At 62.1% G+C, this 18,758-nt stretch overlaps 1 protein-coding gene across 6 annotated transcripts in view; it reads left to right on the top strand.

Moving 5' to 3' along the window:
• The window catches only part of Cdh23 (cadherin related 23), a 383,514-nt gene that overhangs the window by 306,509 nt on the left and 58,247 nt on the right, over positions 1-18,758 (top strand). For all 6 annotated transcript variants that reach the window (XR_009226399.1, XM_058577902.1, XM_058577897.1 and 3 more), the window contains exons 30-36: positions 2,853-2,988; positions 4,188-4,576; positions 6,053-6,154; positions 9,348-9,497; positions 9,772-9,900; positions 10,697-10,825; positions 11,721-11,948. Coding sequence is in view for 5 of the 6 variants with exons in the window: in XM_058577902.1 (XP_058433885.1) it covers positions 2,853-2,988; positions 4,188-4,576; positions 6,053-6,154; positions 9,348-9,497; positions 9,772-9,900; positions 10,697-10,825; positions 11,721-11,948 (1,263 nt within the window). In the remaining variant the exon portion in view is untranslated. The remainder of the gene's footprint in view (positions 1-2,852; positions 2,989-4,187; positions 4,577-6,052; positions 6,155-9,347; positions 9,498-9,771; positions 9,901-10,696; positions 10,826-11,720; positions 11,949-18,758) is intronic.

The following is an 18,758-nucleotide window of genomic DNA, read 5'->3' as shown; positions in this document are numbered from 1 at the left end:
CATGTGACCCCCTGGCTCCGGCCCCCCTCTCCAGGGACCACACCTCTGGATGCCTTGTGACGGCAGATCATTTTAAGGTCCCAACGGTTCAAAACCAAGTACTCGGCAGCACCCCAGGGTGCCGTGTAAAACAGACCAGCCAAGCTGTCCATCGGGGCAGGGTGGGACCCCATGGGACCTGCGGGTCCCTGTGCTCCTCTGTCCCTGAACCCCGAGGAACGAGGACCCCTCCCAGGACCGTGACAGGCGTCTCTCTAAGCACTCCGTGCACTTGAGCCCAGCCCTGCTATCAGCTCTACGAGCCGCCACTGTTAAGACAGCTGCTTTACAGACAAGGACATTGAGGCAAAGGAGAGTGAGCCACTGTCCAGAGTCACCCCACAGTGGGGGTCCAGCCAGGCTTCACCCCCAGATAGTCGGCTCCAGTGTGTTCTTTTAACCACCATGCTGTGCTGACCACTGCACCACACTGCCCCAGGTGGCTCCTCAGAGCAGCCAGAAGCCACCGCCTCATCCCCCAGGGATAGCTTTGGGGTGAGAATTGGGGCTGGTCCCTGGGATGATGATTCAGCGTACACATTCCTGAGAGCCAGGGGCTTCCTGTTGACCACGTGTGGACTCCAGTTTGGCCCTACAGTCAATTTCCCAACAGCAGCCACAGAGAGGGCTCATGGGGTCCACCCATGTCCTCCAGTTCCGGCTTCAGGGACTAGGAGCAGCCCAGATGAGGCTCCAGGGAGCTCGGAGTGAGCCGGTCCTCGTGGAGACTGGACGCACGCCTGTCCTGTCCTGTTCTGTCCTTGGGGGGGTGGGCACAGCCCTGGGGGAACACAGGTCGGTTCTCTGAGCGGCCAGGCAGCCCCTCCCGCTCAGCAAGAGCCCTGCAGGCCGGTGGCTTTCCTGTGCAGCTGCGTCTCTCGGGTTTGCAAACCACACACCATCTCGCCTCCTGCTTCTCGCTGAAAACAAGGCCGGAACCATCCAGAGCACGGTGGCCTGCGGCCAGGCCCCTTACCGCCTCCCTCCTCTTCCTCTCCTACCGTCCGACTGGCCCGTTTCTTCCCGGGGCCCTGGTGTCAAGGTTGTTGGAACAAACAGGCTCAGGAAAGGGAAGGTGCACAGTGTGAAAGATGGGTAGTCAGTTTCTGTTTATGGGAAGACCATTCCCGACACCCCTCCAGGCAGACCCCCCACGCCGCCCGCCCAGGATCTCCCCAGCCAAGTTCTGGGTCAAGTCCGATTTAGAAGGTTCCAGCCTGAGAACAGCTGCGCTCCGCCGTGTGCACGTCAGTTTGCATAGCGGGTTCTCGGTGTCTGAAGATCCAGCTGCCGCTGCAGGGCTGTGGGCACCCCAAGAGCAGCCAAGGGGGAGCCCCCCACCTCCACGCCCATGCGCCTCTCCTCCCCACCCCCTGCCCAGAGCCTCCACCCCCCGGCCTGCCATTTCTGCCTACAGCAGCCAGGAGGCTCTGTGCCCCTACCCACCAGTTCCTGGCCATGCCATGAAGAGCCCCCAGGCTGACCCAAGTGGTGGTGGTCAGCAGATCGAATGCTCTGGGGCTTCCTGTGTCTCAGGGGCCTCTCAGTGTCACTGACCACACGTGAAATCCTCCTTCCCAGTCCCCGCCCCACAATTGCCAGTTTCCAGCCGGCCCTGGCTCGGCTCTGGGACCGGCCCACCCCCAATGTAGAGCCAAGAGCCCTCACCTGGGCAGGTGGGGGCCAGGAGAACCCTGCGCTCTTTGCGGCCCTCCCAGTGACTGGCCCTGGGCAAGTCCCTTCCCCTCTCTGAGCTCGTTCCGCCATCTCTGAAAGGAGGCAGGGGCTCTGGGCCTTGGGCGTCCCCTTGGACATTGCCCTTGTCCTTCCTTGCACTCTGCTCTCTGCCCTGTCCCCACCTGCGCCAAACCTCTCCAGTGGCCCTGTGGTGGGTGGGGTCGTGGGGAGATGGGGCGCCTCTGCCCATGCACTGCGCCCACAGGCGCCTCTAAACAGCCTGATTCTTGCCGTGCGTGACACGCACGTCCCTGGCGGGCACTGAGGCCGTCCAGGGAAGCTTCGAGGGCAACTGTTCATATTGCACAACTCAGAAGGGCCATTGCCATGGGCCCCGGGAAGCAAACTCCAAGACAGAGATGGCTTGACAGCAACTAGGAAGAAGGGTTCCCAGGGAGAGCCTGGGGGGATGGGGACCAGGAAGAGAAGCAGCCAGCAAAGTGGCACAGAGGGGACATTCCTAGGCCACAGGGAACTCCAGTGAGAGCCACCAACAGGGCCTGGGGGCCAAGGGGGTCAGTAAACTCCCCGGTGCCTCCGCCCTCCAGGCACTGGTGTCCAGCACCCCTGGTGCCAGGGCGTGGTTAGTCCTCTCCTAAGTGCCACAGCGTGTGACGATTTTAAAGGGGCCCAAGTGTCAATGTCCTCTGCCACAGTGACTGTCACCTTCATGTCTCTTCTGCTGCGTGGTTTGGGGTCTGCATGGGGTCGGTCTCAGGCCCTCCTGGCAGCCCATCTTGTCTCCCTAACGACTCTCGGAGTGGCCGTGGCGGGCGCCCTGCAGCACTGTGGCCGTGTCACAGCTGAGAAACTTGACGGCCCCCAAGAGTCACTCATCAATTAGTCAGAGGCCCCACAGGGCCAGCGGCAGGGCTGAGGGTGAGATAAGGTTTATTCCTACACCAGCCATGTTTGAGCACCGGCCTGGGGCCAGGGCCTGGGGAAGAGGGAGGACACGGTGACCCTCGGGGGCTGCCCGCAGCTGGCCTGGGAGAGCAGAGACCAGCGAGCCACCTTCAGGGGCTTCACCCTGGACTTCCCGGCCCTGCCCCCCTGACTCGCACCCGGCCCCGCAGGTGATCGTGTACGTGGAGGACGTCAACGACGAGGCCCCCGTGTTCACACAGCAGCAGTACAGCCGCCTGGGGCTCCGCGAGACTGCGGGCATAGGGACCTCGGTCATCGTGGTCCGGGCCATGGACCGGGACACTGGTGAGGCTGGTGGCCGGAGCCAGGGAGCCCCGGTGTTCACAGGGACCCTCCCGGCCTGCTCCTGAGGGACCGGTCATCCTCCATGTCTCGGGCTCCCCTGTTCAGGGCTCCCAGGCCAGGGAGGGCCTCCTGGGACAGTCTTGGTCACTCCCCGCCAGATGCCCAGGCCTGAGAGGATTGCCGTCAGGGCGTTGTCTCAGTCTCCGGGTGGACAGAGGGGGAGTCACAGCTGGGCAAGGCCAGATGTGTCATCCCAGGACCCAGCAGTTCCCAGCTGGGCAGGACTCGGGGAGGTCAAGAACTGGCCTCAGCCAGCCATTGCCCCAGGCCCTGCGGGGTCACCTGGGGCCTGGCGCTCCCAGGCCTTTCCCAGGCAGCTCCCTTCCTGGTCCAGGCAACCTTAAGGTGGCCGAGGGCCCTGAGCCCCAGAGCTGGCTGTGGTCAGCAGTGCAAAGTGAGGGACAGAGGACTCCAGGACAGCGCGGGCGGGCTGGGCACTCCCGCCCGGCTCCCCGCCCCCCAGCACCCAGGCTCACCAGCCGCCCACACAGGGCCAGGGGAGGGGGCTGGACATTCTTGCTGAATCACTCTCCCTGAAGGGCATGTCCGTGCAGTTCCGGTCACTTACACTTCTGGGGCCCCACAGCTTTGGGCCTTTTGGGAGAAAACATCAGGAAGCTCAGATGACCCTAAGCAGACGAGTCCCCCCCAGCTGGGGCTGGCTGCTCTGAGAGGTCTGGGATTCTCCCAAGTGGCTTTATGACCACGGCCTTCCCAGCCCCTTGAGGCCTGTGGACTTGGGAGAAGGAATCCCGGGACTGGGGGTAGGGGACAGGGAAGACAGAACCGTGCCCTTGGCATGGAAACCCCAGAGGAACTGAAGGAAGGCTGGGCCACCCCTGAGGACCCTGCCTCACCCAACGCTTTCTAGATCAAAGAGACCCCCTGTCTGTCCCAGTGTCCCAGGCGGGGCGAGAACCTGAGTCCCCAGGCCCTAGGGCAGAGCCAAGCCCCTCTGGCATCCCTGGTGCCAAGACCAAGTCCCAGAGAGGGGTCAGTGTGTGCCCCGTCCTCTGCCACATCTCTTGGGACGATCCAGCCACAGAGGTGGGGGCAGTGCCTGCAGGGTGGGCCCACCAGAGTCCCCGCCGTGTCCCTCAGAGGTCGCCACAGAGCACAGCGCCTGTGTCCTCCTGCAGGGGACGGTGGCTTGGTGAACTACCGCATCCTGTCGGGCGCAGAGGGGAAGTTCGAGATTGACGAGAGCACGGGGCTCATCACCACCGTGGACTACCTGGACTACGAGACCAAGACCAGCTACCTGATGAACGTGTCTGCCATGGACCAGGCACCCCCCTTCCACCGGGGCTTCTGCAGCGTCCACGTCACCCTGCTCAACGAGCTGGACGAGGCCGTGCAGTTCTCCAACACCTCCTACGAGGCCGCCATCCTGGAGAACCTGGCCCTGGGCACCGAGATCCTGCGGGTCCAGGCCTACTCCATCGACAACCTCAACCAGATCACCTACCGCTTCGACGCCCACACCAGCGCCCGCGCCAAGGCCCTCTTCAAGATAGACGCCATCACGGTGAGGGCTGGGGTGGACACAGTGGGCGTTGGCCCTGAGTACCCTGTCTTAAAATAAAAATCAGAAGGTGCAGCTCAGTAGTGGAGCACTCCCGGGTTCCATCCCCCGCACCACACACACAGAACCTCGGCCAAACAAGCAAACCCAAAGAATCCCCGTGATATATTTCTTTCCATAGGTAGGAGTGAGATAGCGTGTGTAGTAAGGCGGCCTGGTGTCCCTCTTGCTAGTGGACAATGAAAGTGTAGCTCCACCCACAGTCACGTCCGGATCCCAGGGCTGCTGAAGGACCGTCCCTCTGACCTTGGCTATGAGAGGGTCCCCACGACCCCCGCCTTGGCCTCTCTTGATCTGTTAGAGCTGCCTGCTCACAGGGCTCAGGCACGGTCCTCGCTGTGGCTGACCCACAACCAAGGCCGGCACAGCGCCCTCCCCCAGAGCCTCCAAGTCATCCCAGCAGGAGGCCATAGAAGCGACTTAGCTGGACCCTGTCTCAAAATAGAATGTAAAAAGGGCTGGGGACAAGGCTCGGTGGTAAGGCACCCCTGGGGTCAACTCCCGGTACAGAAACAAAGCAAACAACCTCCCCAGAGTCTGAAACCTCTGCCAACCCCAGAATGCAGGGGTTTTAGGGCCGCCTGGTCAGGCAGGCGTGGTCACTCATTAACTGGCCCTCCAGCCCTCTCCCCCCGAGGGCGAGGGTAAGACGCAGCGTTCCCGCTTCCAGCCGAGGCCTGGCCTTCCTTGGAGCCCACAGGAGTTGCCTCCTTAGGGCAAAAGATGTCCCTGTCACCCAGGGATTTTGATGGCATCAGGAACTCTGTCAGGAACCAGGGCCAAAGACCAGTCCCCCACTGCTGAGAAACATGTGAGGACTTGTGGAGCTGTGTGCCAGCAACCAGGGACAGAGACCCACGTGTATTTCTTGTGTCCCGATGTCACAGAGCTTGTGCGACCACCTCATCTCCCTCTTCACCTGGGCTCTTGGGCAGCCCGGGTACAGTCCTGCGTTGCAGTCGCCATTCTTGGCCGCTCTCTGGGCAGCCCCCTCTCCCCCCACCTGACCTACTCCATCTTGGCTTTCCTGTGACTTTTATGAGAGTCCCTTCTTTGAAAACAGGCAGGGGATGAGTCACTTAGTCCCCGCAACCCGGGGTTGTTGGGAACACAAGATGAAACGGGCCCTTCCCAGCCTCTGGGAGTCCTCAGGGGACAAGAGAAGGAGGGATACTCAGGGGTGTGGCCGGCGACCCAGGGGAAATGTGGAGGAGTGGCCATGGGGACCTCTGGGGACCAAATAGGAGAATGATCCCCTCCGCGGGCTGCAGGAGGCCCCGAGGACGGGGTGTGCCTGGGTGGATTAGAGAGGGTGACAGGACTTCAGCCAACAGCCTAGGGGTGCCCCGCGGGCAGGAGGTGGCAGAGTGGCCTGCCTGGGCCTGATGCGGTCACTCACCCCTCGGCCTCCTCCTGCAGGGTGCAATCACCGTCCAGGGCCTCGTGGACCGCGAGAAGGGAGACTTCTACACGTTGACCGTGGTGGCAGACGACGGTGGCCCCAAGGTGGACTCCACTGTGGTGAGTGGGTCCCAGGCCACAGCCCCCAGCACGGCCCTACCCAACCCAGGACACGTCCCATCCAAGCGGGCCAGGTGGTGGGCAAGGGCTGGGCCTTGCTAGCCCAGGGACCACACTGTGACCAAAATGTCACACCCTCCCTGGGCAGCCTGGGCCAGGCAGGGGACCTCGGACAGGTGGGAGGGTGTGTCCTTGGCGGGCTTGGCGGAAAGTGACCCTCACCATCTGCTTCTGCTTTCTCTTCTTGCTCCCCCTCTGCCGGGCGCTCTGCAGAAGGTGAGTAGCTGTGGCCTGGCCCCCGCACTGGCCCTTCTGCCTCCCCTTGTGAGAGGACACATGGACCGGCCTGCAGCTGGCTCCTGCTTGACCCCTGATGGCCTTCCAGTCTGTCCACTCTTGCACTTGAGGTCCAGGTCCCTCTTGGGCACATCCCTGCCCCTAGCTCTGGAGTCCCCGTGGGATCCTGGGATGAGGCACACTAACAAAGAGTACCTGGGACACACCAAGGAAGGGACACGGAGGCCTCGTCCCAGTTTTGCTCCTCGTTGGCTGTGTGACACGGGCAAGCTGCTTGACCTCTCTGAGCTTCCTCGCTTAGAGTCTAAAATCAGGTTGCAGGACAGCGCTGCGTCCTCAGAGAATGCAGTGAGGTGGCCGGACCCCCACAGGAACCCTCTCGTTGGCTGGCCTGCGAGGGGTGTGACGTGGTGGTCTGTCCTCACGTCCCAGCTGCCCCACTGGTGGAGGAGTGTGTGAGCTGGGCTGTGTGGCCAGGGGTGCTCTGGGAGGCAGCTGTGGGCACGGCTGAGTGGCCCCCAGGACCCAGACAGGGAAGCCAAGCGGGGTACCTGGGGAGGGCGGTTTCTGAGGTTGGAGGTGTCAGACGGGCTCCAGGGGGGCTCTGGCCTGGGGGAGGAGCGGGGGAAGCTCAGTCTGCAGGCAGGTGGGGGTGGGGACAGCCAGGGAGGCCACCTGAGAACACCCGGATCAGAGCCCTCTGAAACCACAGCCGAAGGGGTGGACGCTGACCCAGGGTCCAGACGGAGGGCCCAGCACAGCCACATGGGGCCTCCGACCTGCAGCTCCCTGGGGGCGGCCGGCTTTGGTGGCCCAGGGTGTGGCTGGGCGGTGCCAAAGGCCACCATCCCCAGGGTCAGCGGGGCCAGCGAGGCTTCCACCAGCTCCCAGCAGACCCCTCGTTCCCTGGGGTCCCCGAAGGCCACCAGGGAGCAAAGCTTTCCGTGGTGGACAGCAGGCAGGCCTGTGTCCTGCGGGTCCTGGCCGAGTCCTCGGCCGCCCAGCCAGGAGGCCTGGGACGTGGAGTGGGCACGGCCACCTTCCTGGCCTCACCCGCCTGCCCTCGGCTCTCCGTGGTCATGAGGAGGGGCATCGAGGCAGCAGGGCTCTGAGGGCTCTCCGTGGGCCCCTGGCCACTGCCCCCCTGTCCCCGCAGTGGCTCAGCCCTTCCAGGAAGCAGGCCACCCCTGCTCTGCCCTGGCTTCCTCTCAGGTCTGGAGCTGCCCCAGATGCACAGCCCTGGGAGCCCCAAACGCCCTTTGAGGTACTAGGGCGGAGGCACTGGGAGGGGCCCTTAGAAAGTGCCACCATTTCCTCCAGAAGCCAAACCGCAGCTCACCTCCACCCGACTCCTCCCTGGACCCAGCAGCCCTGGGAGGGGGAGCAGACAGGAAGAAGTGGGCTTGTGGGGTGGCTCTGCTGTCGGAGCTCCTAACCCCCTCAGGTCCTCAGGGCTTGGGCAGAGAACCAGGGCTCACGGGGCCGGGAGGGGAGACAGACTCTGCCCGACTCCAACTCCCTTCCACTAGGTCCAGCAGCTCCTTCACTCCAACTGGGTGGGGGCATAGGGGAACAGCAGGTACAAAGGCCCTGTGGTGTGAGGAAGCATGACAAGCTTAAGGCCTTGACTAGCGTGAGGGATTTAGGAGGGATCAGACCACAGGAGACCTTGTTTGGTTTTGCCCCCCAAACGATAGATATTCCCATTTCACAGGTCAACGGACTGGGGCTTAGGGACTTCAAGGAACAAACTCTCTAACCAAAATTCATGACAGATTGACAGTCTTATGGAGGGAAGGCATGAATGTCTGTAGACAGGAAGTGGGATCAGGGACCTCTAGGTACCACCCCTTAATTTCCTGGTTCTTCCATTATTCCTCCCAGCATTCCTCCCAGGGTGGTAGGTATTCTCATCCCAACTTTCAGTCAAGGAAATGGAAAACCAGAGAGGTTGAGTAACTTTCCAAACTCACACAGCTAGTGAGCAGTGGAGTTGGTTCTGACAGCTGCCTAAAGACATGGGAGGGGGGCTGGAACCAAGAAGCAGCGAGACCTGATTCAGAGAGGGGCAGCTCAGCTGGTCACTGTGGGAGCCCCTGAACCCCAGCCCCCGGCGGGGAGGAGAAGGAGAGGAGATGGCCGGGCAAGGTGTGGGAGGAGGCCCGGCCCAAGATTCTGAGCTTCCTTCCCACCTCGTCCCTGTCAATGAACCCAAGGGCACCTGTGGTCCTGGCCTCGGCCTGTGCCTTCCCAGGGTCTGTGCCCACTGCCGGCCTCCTCCCCGGCTCACAGTCCCTGCCTCCCCTAGAGGCTCTGGCTCATCCGCACGGGCCCGTGCTGGCACCTGACAGTTGGGAATTCATCTCCCTCCCCCACTCGCCCTCTCCCCACTGGGACCACCAAGCCACCTCGGCCCCCTCCTGCTCCTGGGCCCCGTTCCCTCCCTCGAACCCAGAGGTGGCCAGTGTAGAGGCCCAGCCTCTGGCCATGGGATGGTCTCCACCCACCCTTGCGTAATTTTCTTCTTTGATTTTTCTGGCTCATCAACTGAGTTCACTTTTAAAAATGTGATTCCTTGTTTCTCTGACAAACAGGAAGCTATGTCCACGGCAGGCAGTGCCCAGCCCGCCTCGGCCTGCATCAGCTTCCCAATGCCCCTCCCTGTGCCCTCCAAGAGGCCCCTCGCCCCTCCCCCGCTCTCATGCCTGTCACTGAGCGTGGGTGGCCCACCCCAGGCGGCTAGGAGAAATGGCTTCCCGGCCCCCTGGGACGGTCAGGCCCGGCTGGGCAGGTTCCAGAACTGACAGGAGGCTGGGCCTCCCTGGCCCACGTGGCGCTCAGGCGTGTGAGGCTGGGGAGGGAGGAAGGCGACGGCTCTGTCCCTGTGCACCGCCAGGTCCACATCACTGTGCTGGACGAGAATGACAACAGCCCCCGGTTTGACTTGACCTCCGACTCAGCGGTCAGCGTGCCCGAGGACTGCCCCGTGGGCCAGCGAGTGGCCACGGTCAAGGCCCGCGACCCCGATGCCGGCAGCAATGGGCAGGTGGGTGTCCCCTGCTGTCAGCAGGGCCCTGTCTCCCTGCTGTCTGGCCACTCACCACCAAGCCAGAGGAGGCCGGGCCGTGGACTCCCACCTCTCTCTGCTGGCTCCCGGCCACTGCGCTGACGTCCCCCGGCCCCGACCCTATCCCTGCTTTCCCAGAGCCTCAGCCGCTCCTGCATCAGACTCTGTCCTGCTGGACACAGTGCCCAAGCCCCTGGGCCTGACCCGCCACCTCTCCTCCCCACCCCACCCCTCACCCTGGCTCCTCAAACAGGTGCTCTTCTCCCTGGCCTCCGGCAACGTCGCCGGGGCCTTTGAGATCATCACCACCAACGACTCCATCGGCGAAGTGTTCGTGGCCAGGCCCCTGGACAGAGAGGAGCTGGACCTCTACGTCCTCAAGGTGGGGACTGGCCCTGCCCCAGGACTGGTCACTAATGACCTAGAAGGGAACTCAACTGTCAGCACCCTGTGGTCAGCGTCCCTGCTGTGCCCGGCACCAAGGGGCCAAGAGCGGTGGGCCCTGGGGGGGAGGACCCCGGGCTCCCAGGCAGAGGAGCTGGGAGCTCCGTCTGCCGTAAGAGCCCCGAGCAAGCTGGTGGAGCCCGGAGAGTCCCGACTCCTCCACAGACACAGCGTGGCTCAGGAGAGTCGCTTGCTGTGGCCGGCCTCAGTTTACCCACATGAAATGGGCACCAGAGCCTCCACCTGGCTGCCTCCACCCCAGTGAGAAGCAGAGCAGGTGGGAGGAGCCTGGGCGGCCGGTACGGCTAACCGTGGTGGTCACCTACCACGGCCACACAGCCACGGGGCACCACGGAGGCTCCATGGTCAGGACCCCGGTGCTGGCAGAAGGTTGACCCAGGCTCCACTGTTTGCCAGAGACAGACTGAGTGCATGGGATAGAGGCCCTGGAGGCCAAAGCAAGGAGCCCAGTGTCAGATCCCAGACCTGGGGTCGTGGTCAGGTGCTGGACCAGTCCAGACCACAGGCAGGGGCAGGAGGAGGGGACGACTGGGGCACCTCGAGTGAGATTCCCAATGAGGTCCCCAAGTCTGGCCAAGTCTGGACCAGGGGCCAACTGGGGCAGACGCTGTAGGGAGCGCCCGGGGCTGGCCAGGCCGGGGCGGTCAGGGATGGGTCCGTCTCTGCTCCTTCCCCCAACACTTCAGCCCTGACTCCAGCCCTTCTCCCTGCAGGTTGTGGCTTCTGACCGTGGCACCCCACCACGGAGGAAGGACCACATCCTGCAGGTGACCATCTTGGATGTGAATGACAACCCTCCAGTCATCGAAAGCGCCTTTGGATACAATGTCAGTGTGAATGAGGTAAGGGGACCCTGAGCTGACATCCAGAGTGGACAGTGGAGAGAGCTGACCACGAAGCCCCTGTTTAAATGTCCCCCTGGCCGCCTGCCCCTCCCATCTCAGGACTGGAGCTCGATTCCTTCATAATTACACCCCCAATGTTCAGCCTGGTGATGGAGCTCAGTGTCTGTGTGAGTAGGGGAGGAGAGGAGAAGAGGGAAAGAGTAAGCGTCCTCTCACCCAACAGGAGGCTCAGGTTCACGCTGGACAGCTGTTTCTCAGAATAATGCATTTAGCCAGGCACAGTGGCACATGCCTGTGATCTTAGCAATTTGGGAGGCTGAGGCAGGAGGATTGAAAGTTTGAGGCCAGCCTCAGCAACTTAGCAAGGCTCTAAGCAACTTAGCAAGACCCTTTCTCTACATAAAACATAAAAAGGGGTTGAGGACGGGACTCAGTGGTTAAGCGCCCCTGGGCTCAAGTTCCTCTGATAGCAAAAAACAAAACATTTTAATTAATAAGTAAACAGTGCATTTAATAGCTGGCCCTAAGTTGGGGCCACTCGGGGAGAATCTTTGCCCAGGCACTGTGGGCATCACGCCAGGTGGATGTTCATGAGGGCAGGTGGCTAGGGCAGAGCCCAGCTCCCAGATGCCCATGGTCCAGGCCACCTGCCCTGCAGGTCAGATTCCTCATCTGTAAATGAGGAGGGTCCAGGGTCCTACCTGGCAGGGCTGGGGCTGATTAGGTTGGCGAGTGCGGGACCCAGCACATAGCAGGTGCCCGCAGACTGTCCGCCCCTCGTCCTCTGGTGTAGACCAGAGCTGCAGGGTAGGCCGCTGCTCCGTGTGCCCGTGATCCACTTGGCCCCTGAGGCCTTGAACCTGGAGTGACCACTGTCCTGCTCTCCTCCCAGAACGTGGGCGGAGGCACCGCTGTGGTCCAGGTGAGAGCCACGGACCGCGACACCGGGATCAACAGTGTCCTGTCCTATTACATCACCGAGGGCAACGAGGACATGACCTTCCGCATGGACCGCATCAGCGGGGAGATCGCCACGCGGCCTGCCCCGCCTGACCGCGAGCGCCAGGGCTTCTACCACCTGGTGGTCACCGTGGAGGACGAGGGCACCCCGCCGCTGTCGGTGAGCCGGGCGCACTGCGCGGGGTGGGGAGCGCCCTCCTCCTGCCTTTGGCCGGCCAGAGCAGTCCTGATGCAGGGCGGCCGGGTGCCCAGTGTGGGCAGGGTGTCACCAGAGTCCGCAGTGGCTCTGAGCCGCCGTCCGTCATGAGCTTGGCCTTAGGGCTGGGTTCAGTCCCCCCTCTTGGCCTGCCTGTGCTGCGGGGACACACTAGGCCTGCCGTGGTGCCTGGCCGGAAGGTGTCCCCCACCCTTGCCCAATACCGGGTTGGGGTGACACCCTGGCAACGCGCCGGGCTGGAGGGTTGGTGTCTGTGGTCCACTCTGGTGCGCCAGGGAGCAGGCACAGGTGTCCACGGCTTGCCAGGCTGGTCGGGGGGTGCAGGCTGGGGACTGGTCGGTAGTGGTGCCCGGGCTGGGCTGCCCTGGTGACTTGTAAGTTGAGAGCAGGGGCTTTGGAGTGGGCGCCCTGGGCGCTGGCCGTGTGACGCGAGAGTCAGAACCTTCCAGAGTCTCGGTCTCATCACCTGCAGCAGGTGGAGAACGGCGACCTCTCGGGGGAAGGGGTTGGCTCGTGTCTGTGGAGGCGCGTGGTCAGCCGTGCGAGGGAGATGGTGTCAGCGGTCACTCGCCGCAGTGACACTGCGCTGCAAGCCGGACACACAGAGGCCTCGAGCAGCCAAGCTCTTGAGTCCCTCCTGCAGGCCGCCGGCCACGCAGGCCGGGTGGGCCAGTCCCCAGGGTCGCGGCTGGTTCCTGTACAGGCTGTGCTCCTGGGGCGGGCTGGCGCTCAGCTGGGGTGGCCGGGCCACTCCTCCGGCAGGCAGCCGGTGCCTGTCCTAGAGGGAGCCGAGCACGAGGCACACACGGCCTCGGGAGCGTCCAGCTTGGAGCTGGCGCAGGGACCCTTCTGCGGGCTTCTCTTGGCCAAAGCAAGTCCCAGGGCAGCCTAGACACGGGAGGTCAGGCAGTGAAGGACTGCAGAGGCCGTGGATACGGGGAGGAGTAGAGATTGGACACAGCGTTGCCATCTGTCCCCCTGGGGACCCGATTGTAAATGAGGCCTGGGCTTTGTGTCTCTCGGTTCCCGACAAGTGACTGTGAGGTGGCTTCTCATTTGTCCACAGCTCCGTGGGGAGAGGGTCAGAGCGGGCCTGGGCTGGGCTCTTTGTCTGGAGTATCTCTGGGGCAGGGATGGGAATTGGGCTAGTAATCCCAGGAATGACACTGACCTGGGATTAGGGCTGCCCAATATCACTGCTAAGTACTTCAGCTATTTATACAGGGACACATTTATAGGACACATTAACTTCCTGGGGGCCGGGGTGACTCAGGCAGGGGATCATCTCTTGTGGTGACAGTCTTGACAAAACTCTTCCCTACCCATATCCGGCTTCAGGGTGGCTGTGAATCATCTTCTTGGTCACCCCTCCAATAGCGCGCAGAGATGTGTTTGGCTGTGAGTAACAGGCAATGATGAAGTCATAAATCAGAACGCAATTTCTCACATAAAGTCTCTGGAGAGAATTTCAAATGCTGATTTCATGCCCAGTGATGTCACAGTTCATGTTTCTTAGATTTTTCCTCCTGTTGTAATATAGCTGCTATGGCTCCAGCCAAGAAAAATGACAACAAGACAAAGAGCTATGCCTGCCACTTCGACCCCCTTATCAGGAAAGGGAAAGGTTTCCCGGGACCAGCCTCCAGTGCCCTGCTACGTCTTATTGGCCAGAAGTGGGTCACATGGACACCCTAGCTCCAAGGGAGGTTGGATCAAATAAGGGACAAGATTGTCACCATTGGCTTACTACTTAGGAGCCAAATATATCACTGCCCCAAACATAGACAGAATTCTGCTAGTGAGGAAGGGGTAGAGAACAGATTTTGGGTGGGCCCCTGACAGCCGCACTGTCCTTCCTGGTGCAGAGGCACACGCCCAACCCCCACCCCCGTGGCCCTGAAGGGCAGGAAGGTACCGGGTGGTCTGCGGCGGTGCAGACGGTCCCTGAGGAACTTGGGATTGGTTCCTGCGGTCAGAGAGTTTCCAGCTGTTGGCCGGACCCTCTGCAGAGACCTCCAGCCCCAGAGGGACCCCCGGTCTCCCTCCGCACATTCCAGCCCCTGACCTCCATCCCTTTGTGGATCAGCGCTCTGCCGTGCTGGCTCCCTGGTGAGGCGACGTCCGCCCTCCTCATCAGTCCGCACCCTGCTCCCCGTGGCCCCCAAACCGCCCTCCAGCAGCCAGATGGGCAGTGGGGCTTGGAGGCCTCCTGGCCTGGGTGACTGAGAGCAGGGCTTTCTCCGCGAGGGAGGGGCTGCCATGCAGATGGAGCACAGAAGGCTGGGGAGGGCTTCCTGGGGGACAGCACCCGGCCAGGTGAGCCAAAGAGGGCAGCGTGCTCTGGCCGGGGGTCAGCCTGAACCGAGACCCAAGTGTGGCAGTCACCGAGGCGGGTCCTGGGAGCACGGAGTCAGGCCCAGGCAGCGTGAGAGCAGAGGGCAGGACTCTACCTGTGCAGCCTCCCATGTCAAGGTGACATTCTTGAGAGCCAGTCCCACTACCTGCCCAGGAGGCTGCTGCTCCTGTGGCCTCGCTGGGCCAGGGCCCCAGAATCTGCCAGGGTTGACATTTGCTTCTAAGGAGCACTGTCCCTCCACAGTCAGAGCCACGCAGGAGGCCACCGAGAGCAAGGCCCTTCTCTGCCGCTGGGCAATGTCACTGGATGTGTGTTAGAGGGGAGCAGGAGGGCCGAGCCCGCTGGAGGGGCGAGGCCTGAGCAGCACCCGCCGTCCCCCCAGAGTCCAGGGAATCACGTGGTCTGATGGGGAGGGACAGCGGTGCCCACACGGATCTGCTCAGAGACGTCAGCAGGTCCTCTTGCCGTCCTCTCGTTGCCACCTGAAGCTACTGCCTGGTGTCAAGTCCGTCCTTACTGGCAGAGGAGCAGCCTTGCCCAGGACAAGGGTTGAACGAGTCACTCGTTCCTTCATTCGTCCAGTACCAGGAAGCCCGCAGCGGGCAGCGGGCGGGGAGTGGCCGTGGAACTGAATTGAGACTGACCTGCTGACCTGCTGGGGCTCAGAGCCGGGGGCCAGGAGCGCTCTCTGGGGGAGGTGTCCTTTGCGTTCTTGTCGTAAAGGGTGACGGCGTCTAAGCCCAGGGCCTGGGATCTCTGCCAAGAGCTCCCCCCCTCAGAATCCTCCATCTGACCCCCTCCCGTCCTCTGCTCCCTCCCTGCCCCCCCCTAGTTTCCTGAGAGCCTGACAACCTGCAGACAGCCCCGTCTCCACCCTGCCCTCAGCCCCTGTCACTCAGGCCTGGAACATCGGGCCACGGGGGCATCCGGGCCAGCCCCCAGCCTGCCACACAGTGCCGCGCCGTGGGACCAGGGGAAGTCATTGCACCGTCTCGGCCCTCGAGCCAGCCTCGGGCAGGGAGGCCAGGATTAGGGGAGAGGTCTAAGTGGCCATCAGGGAGGCCCCAGCACGAGGAAGGGCTGGGCCCGTGGAGGAAGGACGGAAGGCAGCCAGGAGGTCAGGGCGGAGCCCAGCCTCAGACGCACCGTGGCGGGCGGTGGGAAGGAGGAAGGCCTCAACCCCCTGCCCCGTAGTCAGAGCCAGCGGAGACACAATCCCAGAGAGCAGACCTGGCTTCAGTGGGCACCTGCGGACACTACCTGTCCAGGAAGCAGGAAAGACGACCTCCCCTGCCTCTCCTCGTGCACAGGCCGCAGCAGTGACAGTCTGGGAGCTGGGGACACTGCCCTTGGCGCTCGCCTCAGGGCTCTTCTGCTCCTTGAACTTGGTCCCTGTGCCGCTGTGAACCCTGCTTCCTTGGCTGGAGTCCCGGGAACTCCCTCTGCCTTTTCCTGCCTTCAGGTCATGTGGGCTGGCCCTGTCCTGCCCAGAGAGAATGACCAGACTCTTGCCACTTGGGGGATGCTCTGCAGCTGCTCACATTCGGTGCCTACAGCCAGCTGAGTTCCTTCAGGAGACCCTACAGCTGAGGGCTGCTCCCTTCCCCGGCCTGTGGTGCAAACAAGTGGGGTGCATGGGCCCCTGGGCCTTCCAGGGGTCCTGTGGCTTCATAGCTGCCAGGCAGAAAGTGGGTAGCGGGACCTGATGCAGAAGCGTCTTCCAGACCCATGAAGAGAAGGCTCAGGTCAGGGCAGGCAGAGAACAGATGGAAACCTTTCTGCTGTGAAATGGTGTAGAACCATGGATGTTTGGGCACAGGTTTGTCTCCCAGGACACTGGTGGGTACTATAGGCTAGTTCGAGGAGAAGGCCATGCCAGGCCCTGGCCTATAAAGCCATTCGATTCAGTGACGGGAAGGAGCACAGGCCTGGGAAGCAGGAGACCCAAGCATTAGTCCCACCTTGCACTGGTTTTGACAAGATGCAAGTCTTTTAGAACCTCTGCTTCCCAATGCACGAGTGGATGTGAAAATGTTTGGAAGCACAGAATATTATGACAGAAAAAGCAAAACATGGCACACATACTGCAACTTGCTTTTCCTATGCCCAGGGCAGGCATTGCTAGCCGATCCCGGCACTTTCTCACTAAGCTACGTTAGGCCCTCACAACCCTTTGGATGCATAATCCAGGAGCCGTCCCAAGAGATCAGAATTGTGAAACAGGATGAAACGCCTGTCCTCATGCTGCACAAGCTCAGGCATTATTGCCACTGAGGTGATCCTACCCGGTTCAGGTGTGGCTGCTAGGAGCCAGAGTTGGTGGAAAGCCAGAAGTGGTCCTGCAGACACCTGGCATTCTGGCTCAGATCGGTTATGGATCGGTTGTCAGTTTTGCAGCCGGGTCCGGCTGGACCGGTCTTGGGCCCCACCCTACTGGAATAGCTAAAGATTCATGGTTGCACCCCGACACCTCTGGGGGTCAACGATGCAAAGCAGAGCATGCCCAGACGGTCGGGCTCTCTGGACTGAGGCACGCACTCCACTGAGAGGGCTTTGACCCAGCGCTGCGGCTGGCAGCCCTGGTTCCTCTTTTGCCGACTGCGGTTCTCTGAGCAAATCTTAGCCCAGCCCCCAGCGCAGCCAGGCCAACTGCGGAGGGTTCCAGCTCCGCCCAGGAAGTCCTCCTCTGGGAGGCACGGACTGACAGGACAGGACCCCTGCAGCTCCTCACCCTGCCCCCCTTCCCAATCCCCCCACAGAGCACTCCCTGGTGATGGCTCTGTGTCACCCTCTGGCCCGGGCCCTGGGCTCTGAATGCAGGGGCTGCTCTGGCTAGGCAGGGGTGAGGGCAGCCCCAGGACTGGTCATTTGAGAGGCAAGTCCCAAAGGTCCCTGCTAGGCAGGACACATCCTTGAGGCCCCAGGGCTCCTCCTGCTTCCTTGGAAGCTCCATGTTCACGGCCCTGCCCGCCCTGTCCCCACAGCCACCAGAGCAGGCCTCTTAGAGGCAGCACCATCCTGGGTGACATGGCGTTCCAGGGCCCTGACCCCCCTGGCCGCGGCAGGAAGGGTGTCCATAGGGCTATCACAGGCATGGCTCAGGTCATGGATGAGACGGAGCCTGGAACTCAGAAGTCAGTGTCACTGAAAACAGGAAACCGCGGAGCTGCGATGTGCTCACTCACAGGGTCCCCAGAAGAAGAGACAAGGAGCCCCACGGGAGGAAGCTGGGCAGGAAGCGCCGCGGCTGCTCGGGGCGGCCGCCCTCCGCACAGCAGCAGCCCAATTCTTAGAAGTTGCTTCTGCATTAAGGTCCCGGGGTGGCCCAGGCCAGCAGCCCCAGGGGGCTGGGCCCCACTTCCTGGGCTGGACCACTGGAGTCTGGCCGGAGGGTTTGTCCTTCGACTCTAGGGGCAGCACAGCCCACCCCAGGACAGTGTCCTCCCCACTCCTGCCCAGTGGCCCAGGAGCTGCGAGGACAGCGCGCTCTGGCAGCTGCACTGAGTGTCCGAGTGGAAGAGGGGACCCTAGGGACAAAGCAGGTTTTGGTGTCCTGGTCATTTGAGGTATCAGTCCTGTTGCTCCCTCCTCAGGTTCCCCCAGGCCTGGGACTGTCCCTCGGTCCCAGCCACAGCGGGAGGCCCACAGGGGTCCATGCCCTGCTCCTGACAAGGCTGCTTGACTGGGCTCCCTGGCCAGGGCCTCCGGCTGCCTGCCGTGTGGCTGGTCCCTTCCCCCATCCACCCAGACCTCTCCCTGCCTGCAGGTGCCATAGTCCTGGTTCTCTGCACCCACGTCCGCTCAGCAGAGCCAGGGGACACTGCTGGAAGACAAATGCCTAGACTGGAGCTCTGCCCTCCATAGCGCCCAGACCAGAGGGTCATTTGCTCAGCCCAACCTACCTCCTCCCTCTTTTCAGGCACTGCCTACCCTGTTGTATCCCAGAGTGACCATGTTCCTCCCCTCACGTGCTTTAAAATCCCTCAGTGGCAATTCCACAAAGGACTCCCCTTGTATGGAAAAAAAAACCAGCTGGGCCTGGTGGTGCCTGCCTGTAAACCCAGTGGCTTGGGAGTCTGAGACAGGAGGATTGCAAGTTTGAGGCCAGCCTCAGCCACTTAGTGAGGCCCTTAGCAACTCAGCGAGATCCTGTCTCTAAGTTTGAAAAATCTATTAAAAAAAAAAATAGCTGAGGATTTGGCTCAGTGGTAAAAGTGCCCCTGGATTCAATCCCTGGTACCACACCCCCTCCTGCAAAATAATAAAAAATAAAATAACCAGATCATGTCAGGGCACGGAAGATGGAGGCTGAGCAGAGAGGAAACAAGCTCTTCTTTGTACTGCCCCCACCCTCCCATTCAGTGGGGCACCCATCATGACTGTATGGAAGAGAAGAC

Source organism: Marmota monax, unplaced genomic scaffold (assembly GCF_021218885.2).
Source record: "Marmota monax isolate L192 unplaced genomic scaffold, Marmota_monax_Labrador192_F-V1.1 WCK01_AAM20220418_F8-fsc00019, whole genome shotgun sequence".
NCBI lineage: Eukaryota > Metazoa > Chordata > Mammalia > Rodentia > Sciuridae > Marmota > Marmota monax.
Note: the sequence above shows the minus strand (reverse complement) of the source record. Positions and strands in the feature narration are given on the sequence as shown.